Raw genomic sequence first — 26,730 nt, forward strand, 5'->3', positions numbered from 1 at the left:
TCAAGGCCTATACTTGCTAGGCAAGTACTCTTATACGAAGTACTTGAGCCAGACCTCTAGCCCCTCAACAACTAAACTCTAAAACATAAAATCTAAATACATTTTAGTTTCTCAGATGCAACTGCAGTTTCTCAAGTGAGGAATAATCTATTTAGTGCCTTTTCTTTCTCTTGCTGACTAAATGACTCCTTAATTGATAAGTTCTACTCAGATTTCACTCTTTTTTGTCTGGTTAGTATTGAAATACCTTAACTAAAAATATAACAAGTATTAGCAAGTCACCGTTCTGAACACTTTACTATAACCCTGTGAGATACTTCTAGATTGTTACCGTCATTTTAGATAGGACCTTGAAGGTGGTTAGCATCCCATTTGTAATAGGGTACAGTACCAAATTTGTGCTAAAATTAAATAGCTTTTATTTAGTCTTTATTTCATATTAAAATTTTATTTGGTGCAATATCAGGGATTGAATTTAGGGCTCTAGATCTACCACTTGAGCATATCCCCATTCCTTTTGCTTTTACTTTGTTTTTCAGTCTCCTGCTAACTTTGTCCAGGCTGGCCTCAGACCATGATCCTCCTGTCTCCACTTCCAGAGTAGCTGGGATTACCGGAAGGCTCCTTCATACCCAGCTTCCTTTATCTTTCTGTTTTTATTTCTTTAAGAAGCACTCCTGAAATGACACCTGAAAGAAAGGGATATGCACTTTTATTATTTTCATTATGTATTTCTCTATTTTTTCCCAGAAGTTTTCTAATGAAGTGATTTTCAATTTATGGTCTCTGAATGAGCAGCATCAACATTTCCTGGAAACTTTTTGTTGTTGTTGTTGTTGTTGTTTTTGCCAGGTCTGGGGCTTGAACTCAGGGTCTGGGCACTGTCCCTGAGCTTCTTTTTGCTCAAGGTTAGCACTCCACCACTTGAGCCACAGCACCACTTCCATCTTTTTCTGTTTATGTGGTACTGAGGAATCAAACCCAGGGCTTCATGAATGCTAAGCAAGCACTCTACTAAGCCACATTTCCAGCCCTCTCCAAGAAACTTGTTAGAAATGTAAATCTCAGCCAGGGTGACAGTTTGAGTCTAGCCTGGGTTATATAACAAGATGCAGTCTCATAAGATCAGAAAGAGAATGGAAGAAGGGAAGGAAGGAGAAAAAAAAAAGTGTAAATGACGGTGCTTCCTACCCAGACCCACTCAATCAGATACTATGACAGGGCCTAAAAATCTGTTTTAGTTAAAACAGATTTAGTTAAAATGGACACACTCTACGTTCTGTTAAGTCCTACTGAGGTGATTCTAAGATACACTAAAGTTGGAAAAACATTTTTCTAACACGTAATGCATCCATTAGTCATAGTAAAAAGGTACCATTTGGCTATATAGTTTACATATAAAGATGTACATTTTTTACTAAATTTAGTGCATATCCTAGAAGGGAGAACCCTCTTGCATTCATTGCAAAAACATTATTAAGCATCAAAGAATGTATACTTGAAGAATCAGCAGTCTAATAATACAGGTAGGAGTGTAATGATTTCCAAATCAGATGATGATACAGTAGAGATCTACAGGGTGCCAATGAAGGGAAAAGTCCAGGAAGATGGGCTGGGAAGGTGGCTCAGTGGTAGAGTGCTTGCCTTGCATGCATGAGGCCCTGGGTTCGATTCCTCAGCACCACATAAGTGGAAAAAGCCGGAAGTGGCACTGTGGCTCAAGTGGTAGAGTGCTAGCCTTGAGCTGAAGAGCTGAGGGACAGCGCCCAGGCCCAGAGTTCAGGCCCCGTGATTGGCCAAAAAAAAAAAAAAAAAAGTCCAGGAAGCTGAGAACAGCAGATCTAGATGCAGTAACTGCTATGTTCCACCCTTCCTACAGGCAGTTTCTCACCAATATAACCTGTAGCCCAGACTGAGGAATCAGGACCAAAATACTATTGCCATAGCAACATTTTAGGGGGGTCCAGTCATGGGACTTGAACTCTGGGCCTGGGTGCTTTCCCTCAGCTCTTCAGCTCAAGGCTAGCCCTCTACCACTTGAGCCACAGCGCCACTTCTGGCTTTTTTTTGCTTAGGTGGTAGCTGAGGAATCAAACTCAGGGCCTCAGGCATGCAAGGCAAGTGCTCTACCACTGAGCCACCTTCCCAGCCCCCATAGCAACATTTTAGTAAGGTCATTCCTCCTTAGAATCCAGAGGCCATGAGAAACAAGTAGGGAATATAGTCAGTCTTTGGAATTGCCTGAACATCCAAAGAGCCTTCCGATGCTAATGTGAAAGCAAGTATACAATCCTTCACTTTACCCCTACAGTAAAAAAAAAAAAAACAGTTGTATCATATTTCCCAAAACAGAATTTTCTGAAACACTGTGCACCTTTCCAAGTCCACAGTCCCTTTTCTGTGATTATTTTACTCACTAGTCTGAATTTGGTGTTTATCACTAAAAAAACGCACAACAACAGTAAGTTCCTAGGCTGCAGTAGTAGCTCAGATAATAGTGTTTGCCTAGAATTTGTAACATCCTGGGCCCAATCCCTAGCATCACCCCCCCATTATATATATATATATATATATATATATATATATATATATATATATATATGCACAGACACACAGAGGCACATACACATATACGTATATATACATGCATATAGGGAGAGATACATGATAAGTAGATAGATTGACAGAAAGACAGACTTGGACATGCCAGTGGCTCATGCCTATAATCCTAGCTACTTGAGAGGCAGAGATCAAGAGGATGGTGTTTTGGGGCCAGTTTAGGCAGAGTCTCCATCTCTAGCAAAAAAGCAGAACTGGAGGCATGGTCCAAGTAGTAGAGGGCCAGCAAAGCAAGCCAAACTAAGCAAATGTGAGGCCTTGGGTTCAAATTCCAGTACTACAAAAAAAAGAGAGATGGTTTTGAAAGTTGTTTTATTCAATGTTTTCCTAATCTTCAGTTTATTACCATGAAATTCACAAAGTATATCCATATATCTTTTTTTTTTTTTTTTTTTTTGGTCCAGTCGTGGGGCCTGAACTCTGGGCCTGGGCACTGTCCCTCAGCTCTTCAGCTCAAGGCTAGTGCTCTACCACTTGAACCACAGCGCCACTTCCGGCTTTTTTCTTTTTGCTTATGTGGTGCTGAGGAATCGAACCCAGGGCCTCAGGCATGCAAGGCAAGCACTCTACCACTGAGCCACCTTCCCAGCCCCTATCCATATATCTTATTAAAGCTTTATATTCATCCACTATACTTTAAATTTTACTTTTATTAGTCATAAATGGGATAGATTTCCAATAATCATACTGCTTATAAATTTCCATTTTCCTTGCAGAGTTTTATCTTTTATCTCTATGTCCAAAATACCCATCCCACACTGGGTATTTACAAATACTTCTGTAAGTTACATGCATCAAGATGCTCTTGATATCAGTACAAGATATCTTCTTAATTTGTATTCCACATACAATTATTTAATGAATGCTGATCTATTTATAAGTGCCCTATATGTAGTTTATTCCCTTCTTAGTGCAGCATGAAGTAGGAACTGTTTGCACTGTATAAACTCAAAGCACTTGTCCATTGGCAATTTTCTACCAAGATCATGTTAAACCTTCCTCCCTCTAGCCCCCCAACACAAATACTCCAATTTCCAACAGAATCCTGATGGAGACAGAATCTGAGAGGTGATCCAGGCACCTGCATGACCTTTGAAATACATATGCAGCATAAAGCATCCATCTTCTATCTGCATCTCAGAGACTGGAAAAAAGGAGAGGCATCTGGCTTAATTTGAAGACAATGCTATCCAGGTGAGTATATTTTTCTCTAGCAGTCAATCTTCCAAGTACCCAGGAGAAGAAGGATTTCATATGGAAAAATGAATTTTAAAAATGCCATGGTTGCAGATGCCCCACCACAGATGAATGGATCCAAAAATTGTGGTATCTATACACAATGGAATATTATGCAGCCATTAGAAATGACAAAATAATGGCATTTGCAGGGAAATGGATGGAGCTAGAAGGAATCATGTTGAGCGAGGTAAGCCAAGAACGAAGAGACAAACGGTACATGGTCTCCCTGATAAGTGGATGCTAAATCCAAAAGGTTAGGTGATACGACAAAACTAACAGGACTTAAGAAACAAAGAACTCCCACTCATCTGGTTGAACCACTACTAAATATCCTCATGCTGCTGATCACAAATATGGTATATAACATGTGAACACTGTTATATATTACAGACTGTGGTAGACAATTTGCTCCAGGGAAGTTAGAATGAACTTGTGACTTTGAAATTATGTAATCATTTAATCACAATCAAAAAAAAAAAAAAAAAGAACCTCGGGGAAGGGAGGGAGGGAGGGGATTGTAGGGGGAAAACAATGGAGGGGGTAACAATGTTCAAGAGGAAGTGTACTCATAACCTCACTCATGTAACTGTAACCCTCTGTATAGTAGCTTTACAATAAAAAAAAAAAAAAGACAAATAGAAAAGGTCAAAAACTATGCACATATGACCATTTAAGATGGTGCTAAGCAAAATGAACCCCAAAATAGGGAAACAAGAGGTTTTGGTTTTGTTGCTGTTGCTTTTAAAGTATTTATAATGTACTATATGATTTCTTTTGTTTCTTTTGTATGTTCTTCCCCCATGGTATAACACCTGTTTTCACTGTATTCGATTCTGGTGTCCTGAATCTTGTATATATATTTTTCTAATTTGGGGAGAGGAAGGGAAATAACAAAATGCTAAAACAAGGATGCAGGATGACCCATTGTAATAATGAGATGTACAAGACATTATGTTTAAAACAAACTTTTCAACTTCTGGGTGGGGAGGGAGGGAGTTATAGAGGTAAGGAGGGAAGAGATGGCAGGGGAAAAACAAAGGAGGAGGTAACAATGCTCTATAGGAAATGCACTCAATACTTTACTCATGTAACTGTAACCCCTCTGTACAGTATCTTTACAATAAAAATATATTTTTAAAAAACAAAAACAAAAAAAAAATAAAGTAATGGGAAAGTTAAAAAAAAAAAAAAGAAATGACAAAATAATGGCATTTGCAGGGAAATGGATGGAGCTAGAAGGAATCATGTTGAGCAAGGTAAACCAAGAACGAAGAGACAAACGGTACATGGCCTCCCTGATAAGTGGATGCTAAATCCAAAATGTTAGGTGATACGACAAAATTAACAAGACTTAAGAAACAAAGAACTTCCACTCATCTGGTCGAACCACTACTAAATAACCCCATGCTGCTGATCACATGTATGGTGTATATGTGTACACCGTTATATGTTATAGACTGTGATAGACAATTTGCTCCAGGAAAGTTAGAATGAACTTGTGACTTTAAGTGAGCATCATTATTCCACAATACTGTGAAATTTGCGAAATTATGTAATCACTTAATCACAATTAAAAAAAAAAAAAAGAACCTGGGGAAGGTAGGGAGGGAAGGGATGGTAGGGGGAACACAATGGAGGGGGTAACAATGCTCAATAGGAAGTGTACTCATAACCTTGCTCATGTAACTGTAACCCCCTGTATAGTATCTTTACAATAAAAAATTTAAAAAAAATGCCATGGTTGGGTTCAAGTAGTAAAGCTTAGCAAGGATGAGGCCCAAGTTTAAACCCCAGTACCACCAAAAGTCAAAAGAAATATGGCTTTCCAGACACTCAAAACTATTGACACCAAGGACATAATGGTTTTACCTATTATCATTCTATATTTCATTCAGATTCATATAAAGGCAATTTATTGCCCTTATAAGAACCTGACCAAGACCAGAGTTCAAACTCAGTGCCTGATGTTTTTGCTCATTGGCTGGTGCTGAGCCACGCCTCCAATATCAAGTTTTACAACTTTCACTCAACATTAAGATTGACTCAAGTTGACACAAATAGCTTTACAACTTACTACTGAATTTTATTTCAAGCTTTCCCTGAGCTTGTTTTGCTCAAGGCTAGCACTCTACCATTTGAGCCACAGCACTACCTTTGGCTTTTTCTGTTTACTGAGGAATCGAATGCAGGGCTTCATTCATGCTAGGCAAGCACTCTACCACTAAGCCACAATCCCAGCCCTGGCCCAGAATCTTGAGTCTCCCAATCTCAACCTCACATGCAGTTGGGATGACAGGCACGTGCCACCATGTCCACCTATTGACTGAGAAGGGGTATCAGGAACTTCTGGCCTGGGCAAGCCTGGAACTGTGATCATCCCAATCTCAACCACCTAGGATTACGGATGTAACCCTCTGGTGCCTGGCCCTGCTTCCATCTTTTTTCTTTTTCCTTGTACAAAGATGCAATGAAAAAGTTTTCATAGATTATTCACACAAATATAAACCATTATCACCCTTACCTGGGCACTGGTGGCTCATGCATGTAATTCTAACTACTGAGTAGCTGAGATATGAGGATTGTGGTTAGAAGCCAGCCTAGGAAGGAAAGTCTCATCTCCAATTAACAACCAAAAAGCTGGAAATGGAGCTTTGGCTCAACTGAGCGAGTCCTAGCCTTGACTAGAAAAATTCAGGGACAGCACACTGGCCTTAACTTCAAGCCCCTGGACAGGCAGACAGATAGGCAAATGAGAGGGAGGGGGGCACACAGAACCATCCTAATTCCTCCCTTCATTCACAACCAAAATTATGAAAACTCTTACAAAATAGCACAATGAGAAGGGAAAGAGCCCAGACAAGAACTAAAGAGTCCATGTGTCAATTCAGGGGCTGCAAAATTCTGCCCAAGTGAGCGTAAATATCAACTAATAAAGTAGAATATATGTAAGGGAAATGCCAATGGACTGGTTTCCATCCACTGGCTTGGCAGTACCGCCTAGTTTGGAACACTGATGGATACTTGGAGGCTGTTGAGACTAGGGGAGAGCTCAACAGCTAGTGACATTATGTAAAAGGTACAAATCTGACAGAGTTCCAGAAACTAGGAGAAAGTACCGGTGCTTGTCCCTCATGGAAAGGAACAAGAACAAAGTATGTTCAACTTCCCAGCTTTGGGGGATTTCCCGACGGACTAGTTTCTATGAAGCAGGACTTAGGATGCTGACCGAATGGGAATTTTGGATACCAAAGAGATGCTGAAAACCTGCAGTGCCACAAAAAGACACCAGAGGGAGGAAGAGACCATTGCAAGTTTCTGAAGAGACATCAGCAAAGTTCTCTCCTAGCATAGCCCCAAAATGGAGCCCCCAAAAGCGTCTGAGAGACAAAAACAAAACAAAACAAAAAAAACCCAAAAAACAAAACTCTCTAGGTAAGTTTCTCTGTATGGAGCCAGTACATACCACTTGCAAAGTTAGATAAATATATATATTATATATATTTGATATCTATCTACCAGCCACACCAACACACACACACACACACACACACACACACACACACACACACACACACACACACAGAATGCAAAAAAAAAAAAACCACAACTGTGTGAAATGGATCAAAGGAATAAAATATATCTCAAGAAACCAATCCTAAGTAAATAGAATCTATGAATTACCAAAGATTTGTATTCACTGTAACCAACGTATGAAATCAGTCCAGATGCCCCTCAATGGGCAAATGGATTAAAAGAAAATGTGATATACTTACACATGGAATTCTACCCATCCGTTAGAAAGAACGATACTGTATTGTTTGCAAAGAAATGGAAGGACTTGGAAAAAAATTATGTTAAGTGAAGTAAGTCAGGCCCAGAGAAACAAAAAATACATGGTTTCTCTCACATGTGGAAACTAGAAGTTATAAATGTATAAGTAAAAGTAAACACTTAGGGGTAGCAAGCAAAGGTACACAAATGTATTAACCAAAATATGGTATGCTCAAGGGAGAATTCAAAGGTATAGTTCCTTAGAAAGGCTAACTTGCAGCCCAACAAAATAGATGCCAGGAAACCAGCACTTGAAAGGTGGGAGGTGGGACCAAGGGCTCAAGGAATAGAAAAATGAAGAGAGGAAGGGGGAAGAGAACCCATTCATAAAATTCAGTGCATATACTACATTTTTTTTTAATTAGGAGAAGGGATGGGATTGAGAAGTATGGGGAAGAATGAGGAAAGGGGTGACATTGGTCAAGATGTACTGTATTCATAAAGTTCTATCAAATACAAATGTAGGCTGGGTGCTGGAAGCTCATGCTGATAATCTTAGCTATTCAAGAGGCTGGAATGTGAGGGTTGCAGTTCAAAGCCAACTCAGGCAGGAAAGTCTGTGAGGCTCTCATCTCCAGTGAACTACCAAAAAAGCTGAAAATGAAGCTGAGGCTTATGTGGTAGAGTGCTAGCCTTGAACATAAAGGCTTAAGGACAGTGTCTAGGCAAGTTTAAGCCCCAGCACCAGCACACAGACAAAAAATTTGTTTTGCTTTAGTTGTTTTTCAGGTAGAGTTGGTTTGACATGGGTTCTTGCCTCAAACCATGATCCTACAATCTTTGCTTCTGAAGTACTTGAGATTTATAGGTGTAAGCCGCATGCCTAGTGGGTGATTGATTTCTTAAGATCTAATTCACCTCAATTCTCACTCCTTCCCCTATTCACTTGATAACTATTTAAGAATCTATTTCTAAGAGGTCAATGACCTGTCTCAGAAAGAAAGCAGGCATAACCAGTGGACTTATGACTAAAGTAAGAAACTAGAATAATTAATGTGTTTAAGTATCTTTGATAGCTAACTTTGGTTCCTGATAGGTGAAAACAAAACTCTACTACTAATCTTTTGAAAAGGGAAGTTAAAAAGTTCTTTGGTAAGTAATTAATCAGATACCGCTAAATATTATACTGAAAGAACAAAAAGAAAGAAGAAAGAGATATTGAAAAGATACATTATTCAAAATGTGTTCACTGGTCTTACCTCTTGATGACTCTTCACCACAATTGTAACAAAAGATTTAAAGAATGGCTCTTATGAAATCACTTAAAGACCATTATAAGATAAAAACATTTAATAACAATGTTTGATATTTAATCATTATTTAAGATAACAGATTGTCTTTAAAGATATGTTTGATCTCTGCAAGCTTGGCCAAATGGAAAAGATAACATACAAAGATTGATTTGGGGGAACACAGAAAACTATTAAAGTAGGAATATCATGGTTGGTTTGTGGAGGATGATTTGTCTTGACAGTTTTCTTGATATTTTTGGTAATAATAGAAATTGAACTCAGGATCTTGCACTGGCTTAGCTTTCTTGCTCCTCAGCTGACATTCTACTACCTGAGCCATGCCTCCAGCTGGGCTTTTATTTTTCTTCTTTTTGAGACAATGTCTCATTAAGTAATTCAGGCTGGCTTCCAACTCTGACTTTCTTGACTCAGCCTTCAGAGTGCTTTGATTACAGATATACACCACCATGTCTTGATGTAAATACTTTCTTTAATGAAGAGAGAAAGTGACAATGCCTTCAAATGAAAAAATTCAGACCGCTTTACAAGGTTCAAATGAAAAACATACTGAAAATATTGTAAACACTGTACAACATGAAAAAACGTAACCATCTGAAATTCCTACTCCATAAACAATTACTAGTGCCTATGCCTGTAGGGGGATGCCAATATCTGTTTTGTCTCTCACCCTTAGGTCTCTCTGGAGAGGATTTTAATTTCCTTAATTTTTATTTCATTTGTAGCTATTTCTTTCAACTTCATATGCAAATGAAAACTGCTCTTCCCCCCCACCCCAAAAAAAAACAAAAGCTTTAAAAAATACTTATTATGGCCAGGCATTGGTGATGTACAGCCTCCTACTCAAGAGGCTGAGATCTGAGAATTGTAGTTCCAAACCAGCCTGGGCAAAAAAATTCATGAGATGCTTACCTCTAAATAACTACCAAAAAGTAGGAAGTAGAGTTGTGGCTTAAATGTTAAGAGTGCTAGCCTTGAGCAAAAAAAGCAGGTGCAATGTCTAGGCCCTGAGTTCAAGCATCAGAACTAAAATAATAATTATTATTATAATGATTTATTCTGAGACCAGGACTTGAACTAGGTATCTAATGCTTGCACTCATTGGCTATCTCTCTACCACCTGAGCCTTGCCTCCAACCCTGATTATTATTTATTATTATTAAAAGCAATTAATATTTGCTATATCTACTATTTGTGCTAGGGTCAGCTATAAGTACTTCAGATCAATTAATTTATTTAGTCTTCATTACAATCCCTTAATTAAGTATACTTATTCCCAATTTACAGATAAAAAAATTTGATACCCACAGAAACTAAGAAATTCATGTCATTGCTAATTAATAAAGAGTAGAGCCAAGAATCAAACTTGGGTCTCCTGAGCCACTAATCTACAAAACTGACTTTGATATAACAAAATTTACCAGGACTAGGGCTTTAACCAATTGTGCTGTACAACAATCCTGAATATCTTGATGAGAAAGCATAGGGACCAATTAAACTTCCCAATACAGAATCAGTTTCAGAAGCCGCTATTCAGAAGGGGTACCTTTCAGGAATATCAAAGTAGTTTAAAAATAAAGCACACCACTAAAATACTAACAGCGATGAAAATCATAGGTGATTTTACTTCTTTTAGGCTTAGGTTATCTTCTTTCTTCCTTTCTTTTTGTGATATTAACAGTGCCTCCCAGGTGCTGAGTAAAGCTCTACTGCTGAGCTATACCTCAGCCTAAGTATTACTTTCTACATCTTAACACTCTATCTATATACCTATATAGATCTATATACACACTCATACACAGATATCTCAACATCTATCTATAGTGTGTGAGTGTGCATTAGTGGAGTTTAGACTGTGCACTTGCTAGGCAGGCACTCTACTGCTTGAACACCTAGAACACCTTTTTGCTCCTTTTACTGTTGAGATAGGGTCTCGCTTTTTGCGCAGGCCAGCCTGGATCATGATATTACTATTTATGCTTCCTGTCATAGCTGGGATAAGCATGTAATTTTTTCCCAGGGTTAGCCTTGAACTGCAATTCTACTGATCTCTATCTCTTGAATAGCTAAGCATAAGCTCCTGGTGCCTGAATTACTTTATAACTTTTGTAAAGCTTTTTAAGCTTGCCACCATTATTATTAACATATATATATATGCATATATATATATATAAGACTTACACAAAACTATGTAAGTTTGTCCTTGCTCTTTTTGAAAATGAAAAAGTTCAATATATAATAAATTTCATGGTAATAATGAAATAATAATAGCTATTATTTAGTCAGTACCTAATTTAGACGTATCATATCCATAATCTTTAACTTTCAGTAAAGAAATTAAGGCTTAGAATTAATGTAACTAACTAAAACAGCTAGTAAATATTGGCATTCTGATTCAAATCTGTGTATAATACTCTGAAGTCTACTCTTTTTACTACAATAGAGCCTCTTGAAATGCAAAAATAACTGTCTAGTCTTTTTTTATTAAAATACTGGAGAGAGCTAGATACCCGTGGCTCATGCCTGTAATTCTAGCTACTCAGAAGGCTGAGATCTGAAGATCAAGGTTTGAAGCCAGCCCAGGCAGAAAAGTCTGTGAGACTCTTATCTCCAATTAACCACCAGAAAACCAGAAGTGGAGCTGTGGCTCCAAGTGACAGAGCACTACCCTTGAGTTCAGGGATAGCATCCAGGCCTGAGTTCAAGTCCCACAATTGCAAAACAAAACAAACAAAAAACTGGAGAGATCTTTCAAAATTCAGGTATTCTTGCTTGTCATCTACAACAAAAAATATTGAACATAAATTTTTTACATTTAGTCAGGATTATCATTTTGAACATCTATTAATATAGAGCTGTTTTAATATAATCAAAAAGGTCTACTTGCTATAAGTTTCAAATTAGTTGGTCAGCTTTATGACTTTTTTCTTTTCCTCTTTTATTAATATGGCACATTCACAGTTTATTGCTTTTACTATCCCATAGAATTAGTTTATAGTTAATTAAGCTTATTATACTGTATAAAACAAAAATACATAAACCAAGTAAGAAATTAATAAAAGCAAATATATATTGTATCTTATAGTTTGGGTATTAGGATAATATAGTCCTGGTTATAGGAAAGGTGAAGTTAGTGTTTAAGTGACCAGTAGAAAAGTTAACTATCACGTTTTGGGAAGCGGGGAAGAGGGGCAGGAGCATGGCAGAGGGAATAGATGGATTGGAATATGTTGTAAATATGTGTGGAAAGGTAACAGTGAAATTCCCCCTGTAGAGTATAACTAATGTAAGTGAAATTTCTTAAAAAGCTATGACTACTTAAATATAAAAACAATAAAACAGGGCTGGGAAGGTGGCTGAGTGGTAGAGCGCTTGCCTTGCATGCATGAGGCCCTGAGTTCAATTCCTCAGCACCACATAAGCAGAAAAAGCTGGAAGTGGCACTGTGGCACTAGCCTTGACCTGAAGAGCAGTTCAGGCCCCACGACCAGCAAAAACAAAAAACAAAAACAAAAAAACACAAATACACTTGTAATAAATCAATTCAATGAACAGTAATAAATTGTTTAGAATTTCAAAGAAGCCTTCCAAATAATCCAGAATCTTATTATATTACCACATAACAAATCATATTAAGTGAAGTAAGCTAAGCTCAAAGGATGATAGTCTTAGAAGAGGAACAAAGGGTGCAATGCCTATGTGTACTTGATCATAAAAATAATATTTATCCAAACGAACTCCAGGAAATGGAAACAAGGTTTTTCTTTGTTTAAAAGAAAAAAAGGAAGAAGAAGAAATCCCAGATGTAACATTCCTATGTTCTAACTCTGCTCAAGCTACCCTAATGACCCAGAATTTACTATTAGCACAACCTGTTCCACTGCTGACTAGTTCTATACCTTCTTCAATTCAGAATCAAATAACAGAGGAACTGGAGGTATGGCTCAAGTTGTAGAGCTCCAGCTGTTAGGAAACAACAACAACAACAAGCAAGAGCTTGAGGCCCTAAGTTTAAGCCTGCCCCATAAACCCCCTGCCAAGAAAGTCAAGAACAAAATTCCTCATTATGAAGTTTTCCCAACCTCTCTCTCAAAGTCTATTTTCTGAAGGGAAAAATACAACGAATAGTCCAAGTCCTCCTAATCTGGATCATCACAATTATCCCCCCCCTTTTTTTTTTTTTGTCGGTCGTGGGGCTTGAATTCTGGGCCTGGGCGCTGTCCCTCAGCTCTTCAGCTCAAGGCAAGCGCTCTACCACTTGAGCTACAGCGCCACTTCCGGTTTTCTGGTGGTTTATTGGAGATAGGAGTCTCACGGTCTCTCCTGCCCGGGCTGGCTTTGAACCTCGATCCTCAGATCTCAGCCTCCTGAGTAGCTAGGATTACAGGCGTGAGCCACCAGCGCCCGGCTACAATTATCCTTTTTAACAAATCACAACAATAACAACATTCTTTTATCTCTAAATGTACACAGAGTAATGAAATTGGGATTTTTGTGTGTATTAATTTTTATATATTAATGGAGGTCTCTTTAATCTTGATCATGTGCAAATGCAACGACACTGTCCATCAGCTTTTTCCGTTCAAGGCAGGGCTCTACCACTTGAGCCATAGCTTCACTTCCAGCTTTTTCATGGTTAACTGGAGACAAGAGTCTCACAGTCATTCCTATCTAGGTTGTCTTCAAACCACAATTCTCAGATCTTATACTCCTGAGTAGCAAGGATTGCAAGTGTGAGCCATGAGCACCTGGCACAAAACAGAATCTTAAAGATATCTCAATCATAACTGTTTCTGTTGACAGGTTTTTCATTTTCTCATTCTCAAGATATGTCTTGACTCTTAAAACTTATAGATGACTAAACTTCCCTAATTCTTTATCATATCAAATGACTTTTCTCATTTCTCTGTTCCATACACGTAACTTTTACATTATGTTCATATTGTCTATGTGTCACCTTTACCATATTTTAGCATCTTGATCCAGGGAAATAACTTAACCCTTGAATTAAACTCACTGGTAATCCATTTTCCTTAGTTTTTTTTTTTTTTTTCCCTTGAGTCTGGTCGTGGGGCCTGAACTCTGGGCCTGGGGGGCGCTGTCCCTCAGCTCTTCAGCTCAAGGCTAGCACTCTACCACTTGAGCCGCAGCACCACTTCCAGCTTTTTTCTTTTTGCTTATGGGGTACTGAGGAATCGAACCCAGGGCCTCAGGCATGCAAGGCAAGCGCTCTACCACTGAGCCACCTTCCCAGCCCCTCCATTTTCCTTAGTAAAGAACAGAGTCCTACTTCCAAATATCCTGGCCAGTGAATTCTCCTTTGTGAACACAGTGATGAATTCCAAGGACATTAAGAAGCAAACCATCATTTAACAGAGATGATAATATGCAAAACAGTCTAAACTATGGTATTGTAGTTCACTACTCAGGAGCTGAGGCAAGAGGCTGAGGCTGGAGGACAGCTTGAGCCCACAAGTTGGGTTGGGTTATGTTACCTGGGCAACACAGCTAGACACCATTTAACAAAAAATAAACAAAAATATCAACCAGTACTGAGGTGCAACTCAATGCTATAGCACTTGTACAGCATGCACAAGACCTTGGGTCTGATCATTAGCACCACAAAAAAATAAAATGAAAAATAAATAAATACTTGACAGATATTTAACAATGTACACAACTGATTAAACAATTTAAGGATGTATCTTAAGTAGCTGATTCTTAAGCAAGGTTCATATAAAACCCCTCTATTAATGAAATGATTGTTATTTTTATATTTCTTATCTAATCTTACTTGCCTATTACTATTATGCCAAATGACCCATAATTAAAGTGTGGGAAATAAAAAGACAAGAGAAGTAATGTGCCAGACATTTTTGCTGAGTCCAATGTAGATAATCAGTAAACTTAAAATAGGCAACGAAGGTTTGCTGATTTTAATAGAAGAAAAAAATTCACTCTCTTGAAAGGCCCTAAGCCAAACAACAAGGGCAAATAGAAATAATTTTAAGATTTGCTTAAAGCATACAGACTCCCAAGTCTGGGCGTTGCAGCTCAAAAATACAATGTTCGTGTGATGCCCTGAGTTGGTTTCCGGCATCACAAAAGAGCAAATGAAAAAAGCCATGCCACTCAGAAAAAGTGGGAAGCTAAGAATAATCATGCCAGAGCAATACAAATCTAGCTTGCAAACAAACCATATTAAGCTAGTAGCATACTACATATTGTTCGTGAGTACTGAATTAGACAGCACTAAGCATTCAACACTAATAAGTTCTTATTAATAGTAACAACTTAGTGTGAAGGTTGAAAACCTTTTATAGTTCCACCAAACCTTCCTTGCAGCACTGAAAAAAAAAACAACCACACACAATTGGGTTACTGTATAACCCAATACTTCTAAACAAAATTGTAAGGAAAGAAAGTCATAGGAATAGTAGTAAGTCTCCAGATTTGTTAAATTATCTTAAAGTCTTGCTGTTTGTTTGTATCATGAAATAAAAATATGCCTAGAGTGACACATTCAATCCACATACTTATGTATGTATATAAACACACATATAATGTGAGTTTTAAATTTTAATAAAATTGATTCTTGCTCTTATTCTAGACCATTAGTTTCATTCCTCATGGAATTCTGTCCATAGCTCTTTAAGTTTGAATAAAATTTGTATGTATATAAATACATGCTTCTTAAAATAAAAAATGAAAATATACTACGTATTTGTACATTGTATTTCTCAGTTAATTATGTATCTTAGAAGATTCTTCCATATCTGCATCTCTAGGCCCACTTCCTTTTTTTTTTTTTTTTTTTTGGTGGTTGTGGGGCTTGAACTCTTGGCCTGGGCGCTATCCCTCAGCTCTTCAGCTCAAGGCTAACGCTATACCACTTGAGCCACAGCGCCACTTCTGGTTTTCTAGTGGTTTATTGGAGATAAGAGTCTCATGGACTTTCCTGCCCGGGCTGGCTTTGAACCATGATCCTCAGATCTCAGCCTCCTGAGTAGCTAGGATTACAGACGTAAACCACCGGAGCCCGAATAGTAGTAAGCATTTATTTAACCAGACATCTGCTGATGTATATTTAGGTTATTTCTAGATGTTATTTCTATGGTGTCTTCTCATTCCAAGTGATATGGTGATAAGTATCGCTGTATGCAAATTTTTGTGTGCAAAGGAAGTATAAGTAAATGATAGATTTCTAGAAGCACTGCCTATTATAATTTAAACAAATTCTAAACAAGAAGTTTACACACTTACAAGAGGCCAGAAAAGTGCTTAGTGATGAAAAGATTCCAAACATCACCAAATAGCTAAAGTTAAGGTTTTGAAAATTAGGAAACTGATGGATTAGGAAAAGTGAAATAGAAAACAAAAAGAAACTTTACCCTGGGACAGAAAGATAAAAGGATGAGAGAACAGGCCACTTAAAAGGAATAATGGGGAGGGACTTGGGAAGAGAGAGAAATGCATAACGGGAAGGAAGAAAGTGAGAGAGAGTAGAAAGAGGGAGAGAAGGGGACAAAAGGAGGGAAAAAAGGGAAATAACATAAATGTAAAGAAACATAAAGGACATTTTGGGGGGTTCTTGCTTAAACTTAAGCCCCAAAATAGAACTACCAACAGATTTAGACATAATTATACAGCCAAACTTAGATGCCAAATGATTTAAATGGCTATTTGAGGTCTAATTTTTATGGGGTGCCCACAGATAGATTTATTTCTCCTATGCTCAAAGTGTTGGAAAGGAGACTCCCAGAAAAGGAAAGAAAGTAAAGCAACAATCTTCCAGGAACAATATAATTTATCAATCTCTTTAATTACACTATTGAAATTTCTTTGGCCCATTCAGAGCTATTCTAATATCTCACCTAATGTAAAACATAGTCAACAACTTACCTCTTCCAAAGTGCTAGGAATTGAATGCCACAATACAAATTGATTCATGTTTTTGTCCATTAATATTCCGTGCTTTTCTTTACATGAAGTCCATAGGTATCAGTGCTCTGCAAAACTGAAAACCTCAAGAATGTCAATGTACATACCTAAGTTACCACTTGGATACCAACTCATTAAGGAAAACAGTTACACTATTGAGATTTAGATGAGCAAAGCTTAGAGGACATGACAATCAACACCACACAGGCAAAAAAAAAAAAAATTAGACTAAGGCAATAATATTTTGGGGGGGTTCTTGCTTAAACTTAAGGCCCAAAATAGAACTCAAAAAATTACAAAATTACCTTTAATCATATTTACATTATTCTAAACACAACATCACAGTAACAACATATAAAAATAGAGATGATTCAGAAATTGAAAAACGAAGAATTAAAGATGGGCAAATTTGTAAATTTTAAGGACTTCAATAAAGCATTTACATGGGACTTTTAGTGCCTTCAACCTATTTGAAGATCTTTAACTGCTTAGTAGCTTCTTGTTTAAAAAAAAAACACATACACACATAACACATACCAAAAAAATGTAGAGAACAATTCAGTGCTCTCCGCCTGCTCTATCCAACCTTACCTAAGATAATGCAACTTCTCAAGGGCTTCATCAGAGAGCCCATAGACACAAGCGTCTCACTGGGACTGCATGTAGGGTGGTGATTCATGTCCAGATCTTATTACACAGCAGAATGTGTCATCTGCACCGTATTCATTTGATAACCACAAGCAATCTGGTTGCACTACTTGTGTTTCTGGGTGTATACTCACTCTTGGTTACATTAAAGGCATTTTTACTTTGTTGTTTTTATTGATCTTCTTGGGGGAAAGACTTCTACAACTGCTTCTTCATGTATACACAACAGGAAACTTCGACCTAGATTTTTTATACATTTATATTTACGTTTTCGTTGTCATTTTCATTTACCTTTCAAGTAAGAAAAAGCGAGGGGGGCGGGGGAGGCAAGCGAGTTTATGCACTGAGGGGAAACTAAGGAGCATCACAGTGAGACAGCTACACCTTCATCGTTTGAGGACACACACCACCACCCCGTGTCAAGCCCCTGCAAGTTTTTTTTTTCCCAGAAAACCAAAGGAACCTGCAAAATAGTCAGATAATCGCCTTATTGTGTCCCCCCACAGGGAAAGACACTCATACATACCCATTTCACTAACTTTAAAACAAAACGAAAACCTCTGCGTCTCTCCCGCGCAGCACTCTGCTAAGACACTGGCTAAGAAACGAGATCACTGACAGTGATCGCTACCACTCGTAAGAGGGCTGCTACTGGCATTGACAAGCTGCCCTGCCGAGCCGCAATCCGGTTCTTCCACTCGGGATCGCGCTCACCCGGGCACCTTCTCGAGGCGCCAGGCGGTGCGCGGCACCGGGCTAGCCCTCCAGGGAAGGGGAGACGGGATCCTTGCCCCTTCCTCCGGGCCGGCCGGGGGGGTGCTGGGGGGCCCTAGCTTGGCCCACTGCAGTGCCCCAGACCCCATCTCTGCACCCCACAGAGGCTCAGAAGACTTCGACCCGGCTCCCCGGAGTTCCCCAAGTCCTCAACCCTCCGGGGAGCCCTCTTCCCGCCCCCACCCCCAGTGAAGACCGTCCCTCCCGCTCCCCGAGCGGCCAGCCCCGGACTCCACCTCCGCCCTCCCACTTGAAATCCCGCCCGCGGTTACCTGCCGGCGTCCGACGCTCCTAGAGGACCGGACTCCCGTCCCGCCCCCGGCGACGCCCTCCGCAGCCCAGCACCGCCTCCCTGCGCAACTTCCGGCTCGTCGCATCCGGTGGGGGGGGAATCTTGTGCTTCTCCGCCGTGTGACGTCACTTCCGCGCGTCACTTGTTTTGTCTCCCCCACGTCGGGTGTCTTTGCTTTCTCCCCCCCCCCCACGCCCGATCGCCCCATCTCCGGCCTCTTTGCCCGTTTCTGCAGTGGCCGCTGCCCGCGGTGCGAGTTTGTCGCTCCGCTCTGTTCGCCTGGACTCTGGCTCTTCTGAGTTGTCTGCCCGGGGCCGGGTTTGGCAGTGCGAGCTCTGGGGTGGGGCCTGTGCTTCTCGGCGTCTCTCGCTGCTTGTGTGGTGGTGGTTTTTCTTGGGGAGGGGTGCTGGAAGTCAGGGCCTGGGCGCTGTCCCGGAGCTCTGTTCACTCAAGGTTGGCACTCTACCACTTCAGCCAGAGCTCTGCTTCCGGCTTGTTATTATTATTGTTAATTCGAGCCGAGCTTCACGGTGTTCCCTGGCCCGGCTGGCTTCGAACTGCGATCCTCAGTTTCCTGAGTTAGGATTACAGGCATGAGCCACCAGCGCCTGGCTCTCTGCCTCTTTGTAAGTGTGAAAAATATTAGTGCCTAGACCTTAGGCTTGGTGTATTCCTTAGAAGTCACTGGCATTCTGAACCGCCTCAGTGAGCGCTAATTGCTGTTTTATTTGTTATGAACTCTTGTTCCTCGTTAGAACATATGAATGGGTGGAAGGCTGGAGTCCGTTTTTAATTTAAAGGCTAGTCGATGGTTCTTGGTACCTTTTTCCTTAGGAACTATGCACTCCTTCAGGCAAAGATAGAATCACATATGAGAACCAGTCCTACCTGAAACCATACTTAGAAACACCTGCTTAGTTATTATGCTAAGTACTGGGAAAAGATGCATAAAGCTCAGGCTTTGCCCTGAAGGGACAGCAAGCAAGCAAGGAGAGTCTCTACAGCTAAAGAAGATGAAATCTGGGAGCTGTTCATAGTTTGGTAGCGAACTTTTATTTTGCAAAAAAAAAAAAGTAATATAAATTGGCCTTAAATAAAGGGATATATTGAGTTCTATATCTAGAATACACTTGAGAGACATAAGGTTAGCTAATCTGACAATTTAAGATAATCATTCAGGACCTATATATTTTTTCATCCCTTAGCTTTGCCATCACTAACATGTATCCAATTACTATATCTAGCTTTCCTTAAAGTGGCAAATGGTTATGGCATTGTGTACATCAAAAGGGATGGGCTTAAGGCCTGGCACTGGTGGTTCACACTGGTAATCCTAGCTATTCAGAACCTGAGATCTAAGGATCGTGGTTCAAAGCCAGCCTGGGCAGAGAAGTCTGTGAGACTCTTATCTCCAATAAACTACTCAGACAAAGCCAGAAGTGGATCTGTGACTTAAGTGGTAGAGTGCTAGCCTTGCGTAAAAGAAGCTCAGGAACAGAACCCAGACCCTGAGTTCAAGCCCCAGGACTGGCAAAAAAAAAAAAAAAAAAAAAGGATGGGCACACAGCACACATCCAGCAATCCATTTTGAATCCAAGGGTAAAAAAACAAATGTATGCATCAGTGTCTGGACCAGACCCTGTACTCTGTCCAGTTTTTATCTCTACAACAGTAAAGGGCTTGTATTAGTCACCATTAAATTCCATGTTGTCATAAACTCACTCTAGAATCCCATGGCAGTTGACATAGATTATACTGCAGTAACTACCTATTACCTTAAAACAACTCAGGTTAGGTTCTCTGCCTCCCTCCTTTCTCTCTCTCTTAACTATGTGCTATCCCTAAGCTTTTTCACTCAAAGCTAATTACCTACCCCTTGAGCCTTACAGCTTTTTGCTTGTTAATTTGAAGTAAGTCACAGACTTTCCTACCAGGGCTAGCTTCCATCCTCAGATCTCAGACTTTTGAGTAGCTAGGGTTACAGGTATGAGTTACTACACTGGCTCTCAAGTGTTCTTCTTCATGCTACAAGAGCATTTGGATCTGCATGGCAGCTTGGCTCCATTGTAGCCATTTAAGAACTCAAGCTGACCATGCCACTACCACCTCAAAACTTTGTTAGTGATAGGCCAAATTAACAATAACAACAACAATCTAGTATCCCAGTGTTGGTGGCTTGTGCCTATAATCCTAGCTATTCAAATAGCTGAGATCTGAGGAAAACGGTTTGAAGCTAGCCCAAGCAAGAACGTCTTTGAGATTCTTATCTCCAACAACCACCGTAAAAGCCAGAAGTGGAGCTGTGGCTTAAATGGTAAATCACTAACCACAAAAGCTCAGGACAGTGCCCAGGCTCTGAATTCAAGCCCCAGGACTGGCACAAAAAAATGAACAACAAAATTAAAACCCCAATTTAGTGAAATGTGTGCTTCCTATTAATGCTCTTCATTCTTTTATACTTTATTAGCCTTAGCAATAAGTTCTATTTCAGGTAGGTAGGCAGGCAAGTGTAATCCTACCATAAGAAAACTACAATATTTGTAAGCACACATATCTATTACAAATCCAGCTCGTGAGGCTGGGAAGATGGCTCAGTGGTAGAGCACTTGCCTTGCACGCCTGAAGCCCTGGGTTCAATTCCTCAGCACCACATAAGCAAAAAGAAAAAAGCCAGAGTGGCTCTGTGGCTCAAGTGGTAGAGCACTAGCCTTGAGCTGAAGAGCTGAGGGACAGCGCCCAGGCCCAGAGTTCAGGCCCCACGACCGGACCAAAAACAAAAACAAAAACAAAAAAACAAATCCAGCTCGCTAGGTTTTGCTGAAAATCATGTAAAATCCAACTGCATTGAGCTGTGAATAAAATTTCCTTGACAGCTTTCCCCCACATTTAATTTATGAAAAGTGAAAATTATTTATGTTTCTTAAGTATTTTGACATTGGAATGTCATCAACAACAGCACAGTGATTGCTGAGAGTTTCTTTCCCAAGATTTTTAAATGATAATTGAGGAGCGGGCAGACCAGCATTAGGTAAGGCTCTTAAATGTGATCCCTTAGGCACCTTACTTTCCTAGCCATAGTCCCTGCCTTTAAACAAAGGCTGAGCATATTTACAGATTTATATAGAAACCTAAAGTGAAGGACAGGGTTGAAAGTTCTGTGTTCAACTGAAAATATGGGGATAGATTATGATAGACTGCTATAAAATATGAAGATATGCCTAAAGAGTCCAAACTATGCTTATTAGAGCCTCCCTCTCCAGGAAGACTTGGCCTTTGTGCAGGACTGTCTGTAGAACAGTATGGCAATCTTGCTTCCTCTAGGGAGCCTCTCTGCAGAGAGACAAAATTGAAGTCACTGCTTGTGTAAAGAAGAGAGAACTAGACTCACTATGCAGAACAGACTTGATTTTACAGTGTTGTGAGACAAGATCGGGTTCAAGGATTTCTAAATTTCAAAGGAACTAGATACAGATTCATAATCAACTGGTTTCTCCCATGAGGCTGCATTGATTGTTGGCACTCACAGGCAGTGCTTTGGGCTGTTGCTGATTGGCTGTCCTTTACCCTCAGACTTGGATCGTTGAGTCTGTTGTCCATGTTATGTTGAAGGGATTCTATCTGTATATTTCTAGGTAGGAAACTTTTTGGTAGGAACCTTTTTCTTTTCATTTCAAGAGCAAAACAAAATGTATGAAATTAATCCTTAGTCATCGTTAAAGTTTATGAACACCAGTAAAGATGTGCTTCATGTATTTTTTCCTCTCACACATTTCCATACTACCTTCTAATCATTTGATGGATCTTTGAGGACATAGGAAGTCAGGAGTTGGGACCTTGCATCAACTGAATTTTTAGGGGTAAGAGTTGGGCATGGTTTCTCTAGTCTCCAGTCAGGTCATGTACATAACTGGTGTTCAGCTGGTAGATGGTGTGTTAGCAATCCCACTCCTTAGGGAAAGCAAAAAAAAAAAAAAAAGGATTGGGCAGACAAGTTGCTCTGAAGTTGTGCCTTCCCTGCTGTGTAGCAGTGAGAAAATGACTGTTCTGTATATTGCTGGTTGTGGCAAGTACTACCCACCAGCAGTTAGGTGAAAATGATGCATGTGGTTCACTAGTTCCAGACAGGCTTCTTGGCACATAGTTGTCAGGGCCCCAGGGAACGATCCCTGTGCATGGGGATCATGGGGATCGCTTGTCTCCCAGTGAATCCAGAGCATGCCTCCCAGCCAGCGGGGGATCAGCTCTACTGGCTTTCTGGCTGTCCTCTGGGAAGCTGTGATGATAAGCATCTGTGTAGAGCTGCCAAGTCCTTCCCGGGAGGTGAAAGGTGGCTGCGGGACTGCCGAAGGGGCGACTGCAGGAATCAGAAGGCGGTGCCTGGCTCTCATTGAGCCAGCTCTTCGCCCCTCCTCCTGGGGACCGGTCCAGGGATCCCTGAAAAGTGGCCGGACTCTCAGAGGCAGAGGGAACTTGGGCCACAGAGGAGACTTCGGCGCCAGAGGAAAATGGCTGAGTACTTGAGGCTGCCCCACTCCCTGGCGCACATCCGCCTGCGAAACCCGCCTGTCAACGCAATCAGGTAACGGCCTCTGCGGCGGGGAACCGCGGGCCCTACCAGCCGGTGTCTGGCTCTGGCTGAATCGACACTGCCAGATAAAGCAACTGGTTTGTACTGGGTCCTTTCACTGGGCCATCGGTGCATCTGAGTCACATTCCTGCGCTGTCAGGAAACAGGCTGAGACCCGCCTGAGGAACGGTGGAGCCAGGCTCAGTTTCACCAAGTTTGTGCCAACTGCGTGCTGAATGGCTAGCTTGCGCCTTTGCTTATATGCGCTTGCAATTCCGAAGTTCTTGACTTGGTTCGAGTTTGGACCTTGATTCCTTTCATTCCCCTACTTGGACGCTGCCCTTACACTGTGTAGCGACTTCCTGTTTACAAAGCAAGAGAGTGACGCTCAATAAGAAAACATTTGCAAGGCTGGGAAGGTGGCTCAGTGGTAGAGCGCTTGCCTTGCATGCCTGAAGCCCTGGGTTCGGTTCCTCAGCACCACATAAGCAAAAGAAAACAAGCTAGAAAGGCGCTGATGCTATTTTATATAACAGACTTGAATACATGAGGATTTGGGCTTGGCAGGGATGTTTGTCCTGGAGCCAATTCCTCACACACAATGAGGCTTGACTGCATATGACTTTTGGACTTCTCAACATTATGTAATGATTCAGAATTGGATTTTAGAATACAAATTGATTTCTCATCAAGTATTCAAAAGCTAGAGGTTATGTTTATTTCCTCTAAGTTACTGGGTAAAAAGTAATTCGGGGAAAAGTAATTATCGTTCACAAGGGCTAGTTGCTTCTTTATTCATGAAGTTTGACCTATAGTTGCTGGTCTTAACAACATGGCTTTTATAGAAGTTTGTTTTAAAATTTATAACAATTCTTTGTACTATGGAACAATGATTTACCACATCACAGCTTGTTCAAATGTAACAGGTTCTCCATTTTTCCTTAGCTATATATTTTATTTCCTTCCATTTTCTCTTCCTATTTCTAATTTTATGTACAAGATTATCTCTTTCTAAGTCCAGTAGAAGAATCTCAGGTGAATAATTCTTTTTCTCTCAGATAAATAGCAAATGTCTTTCACAGCTTCTTTAGTCAGCCATGTTTCCTCCCATTCCAATGAAGCTATCATCTTTAAAGTTAAGGACTGATTACTTGGCCTGTTTCTCAGAGCAGTGGCTATCACATTTTTTACATATAACTGTAATCCATATAGTAAGAAACATTCACTATTGCATAGAAAGCAACTGAAAATGTATACATATACATAGAAATATATAGGTGAAAACAAAGTTTCCTGAAATTGAGCCAGGCCTTTCATGTCTGGCACATTGTATTACAGGAGAAAAGAACAAGAAAGAAGGAGAGAAAAGGAGACAGAGAGAAAGGAAGAAAGGGAGGAAGAAAGAAAAAGAAGGAAGGAAGAAAGGAAGGAAGGAAGAAAGAGAGCTTGGGTGTGTGATTAGCTTGGTATTAGTGGTTCACAGCTGTGATCCTAGCTACACAGGAGACTGAGATCTGAGGATCATGATTGGAAATCAGCTTAGGCAGGAAAGTCTGTAAGATTCTTATCTCCAATTAACCACCAAAAAGCTGGCTCAAGTTGCAGAGCACTAACCCTAAGTTAAAAAAAAAAAAAAAAGACTCAGGGACAGCCCCAAGACCCTGAGTTCAAGGCTCAAGACCAACACCAGGGGAGGGAAAGGGGATACAATCTAGAAGGAAGACCTGCCAAAAGCAAACAGAGGCCTTATGGTCAGCACTCGGGACATGTTATCTTCTCAGGTTGCATTCTCCACACCTGGCAATATGAAGGAAAGAAAAGGCTTTCTTGGTCCCTGTGACCTTTACCTGCTGTATGGCTGTGGTCCCTCTCAGTAAAGAAAGCTGTATCATTTACTACCATCTTTTTCCTGCTGTGAGTGTTTTAAACTTAAACAGGGCAGTTGATTGGGATGGGCAAAGCCAGCCTCTTGTCCATGGCACTGCTCAAGTTAATTATGGCTCATTTTGAGGCCATCCTTCCTTGAGGAAGTAATTCTGCCAGGTCTGCATATCCATGGGTCCTGAATCCACAATTCAGCTGACTATATACAGAAAATATAGTTACACTCAGATTGCTTGGATCCCTAATGAACATGTGTAGTTTTTTATTATTATTATTGCTGTTTCCTGATTCCATAAACAATGAAGTAAAACAACTATTCACATAGCATCTCTATTTTATGGGATCATATACATAGTTGAAGTATGACTCTGTACATAGGTTATATGAAAATATATAACCATATATAACAGACTTAAAAAGATGAATTTGGTTTCCCTGGGAACAAGTTTCCCACAATACTGAGAGATGACTGCCTGCATATGCCTGATAGACATCTCAATGTTATGTAATGTTCCAGAGTCTGTTTCATTATCAGATTTGATTTCCAATTAGTAGGTTCAAAGCCAAAGGTTTTGTTTGTTTTTATATGTTAAGAGCAAAAATGTAACTAGGTGAAAGATAACATGCACAACAGCAGGTATTTTCTTCATTCACTGACCTTTGACTAAGTTACTGGTCTTAACAATATAGCTTTTATTGAGTTTTGTTGTTTGCTTTGTTTGAAGAGTTTTCTTTATATATCAAAGACCTGAGATTTTGTGCAGAACAGTCAGAATTCTAAGCAAAATAAATATAGTCTGCTGTTATCTTCCCCCCACCCCTTTTAGTAGTGTTTTTCCTTCTTCATTATCCTTTGGTCTATTAATACTTATTAGTTCTTTGGTATTTGTGAATTAGACTTCCTCATTGTTGGATAGTTGTGCTGAGCTTCTCAACTTTTTTTTCTGTTGTTGGTGGTGGTGGGGCCTGAACTCTGGGCCTGGGCTCTGTCCCTCAGCTCTTCAGCTCAAGGCTAGCGCTCTACCATTTGAGCCACAGCACCACTTCTGGCTTTTTCTGCTTATGTGGTGTTGAGGAATCAAACCCAGGGCCTCATGCATGCAAGGCAAGTACTCTACCACTGAGCCACCTTCCCAGCCCCTCAACTTTTTTTTTTTAAACACGAGTTAATAAAATTTTTATTCACCACCAGCTGACTTCCTCTCCTACTTTTTTTTTTCTTTTTTCAGTTGTAAGGCTTGAATGAGGTCAGCCTGGGCACTGTCTTTGGGCTCTTTTGCCCAAAGCTAGTACTCCACTACTTTGAGCCACAGCTTCATTTTCAGTTTTTGAGTAATTAATTGGAGATAAGCATCTCAAGGGGATTTATCTGTACCTGCTGGCTTCAAATCTCAATCTTCAGATCTCAGCTAGTATTACATGCAAGAGCCACAAGCTCCGGCTTCTCTCTTACTTCTTAAATGCAGACACGAGCAGAGAATCTGCCTTCAGGTCATATTTATCTTCCTTGGCTTTAGTCAAGTTGTCCTTGGACAACTCCCTCTGATACTAAGACTAGATAAAATCTACTAATCTACTCAAATTTTCTCTAATTTTCCTACTTTCACCTTTATCTCCTAAATGTGTCTGGACTAAGATTGATTGGCAGTTATAGAAAACTCACAATAATACTGAGTTAAACAAGA

At 40.1% G+C, this 26,730-nt stretch overlaps 1 protein-coding gene and 1 long non-coding RNA gene across 4 annotated transcripts in view; one reads left to right on the top strand and one right to left on the bottom strand.

Moving 5' to 3' along the window:
• Window positions 1-637: 637 nt before the first annotated feature.
• Window positions 638-18,649, bottom strand: LOC122098379. Of its 2 annotated transcripts, none has more exons than XR_006145734.1 (3): window positions 18,575-18,649; window positions 16,842-16,956; window positions 638-689 (listed from the first exon to the last, which is right to left on the bottom strand). It is a non-coding gene; the product is annotated as an uncharacterized LOC122098379 (long non-coding RNA). The 2 variants fall into 2 exon arrangements; XR_006145733.1 differs by lacking the exon at window positions 18,575-18,649 and adding an exon at window positions 18,055-18,305.
• A 4,373-nt stretch (window positions 18,650-23,022) lies between these two features.
• LOC122097828 (peroxisomal bifunctional enzyme-like) overlaps window positions 23,023-26,730 on the top strand; it is a 65,157-nt gene continuing 61,449 nt past the window's right edge. The window contains exon 1 of one of the 2 annotated variants that reach the window (XM_042668423.1): window positions 23,023-23,173. In XM_042668423.1, coding sequence (XP_042524357.1) covers window positions 23,100-23,173 — 74 coding nt within the window. In that variant the 5' untranslated portion in view covers window positions 23,023-23,099. The remainder of the gene's footprint in view (window positions 23,174-26,730) is intronic. The other variant, XM_042668432.1, reaches the window with a different exon arrangement.

Source organism: Dipodomys spectabilis, unplaced genomic scaffold (genome assembly GCF_019054845.1).
Source record: "Dipodomys spectabilis isolate Male_0828 unplaced genomic scaffold, ASM1905484v1 ptg000017l, whole genome shotgun sequence".
NCBI lineage: Eukaryota > Metazoa > Chordata > Mammalia > Rodentia > Heteromyidae > Dipodomys > Dipodomys spectabilis.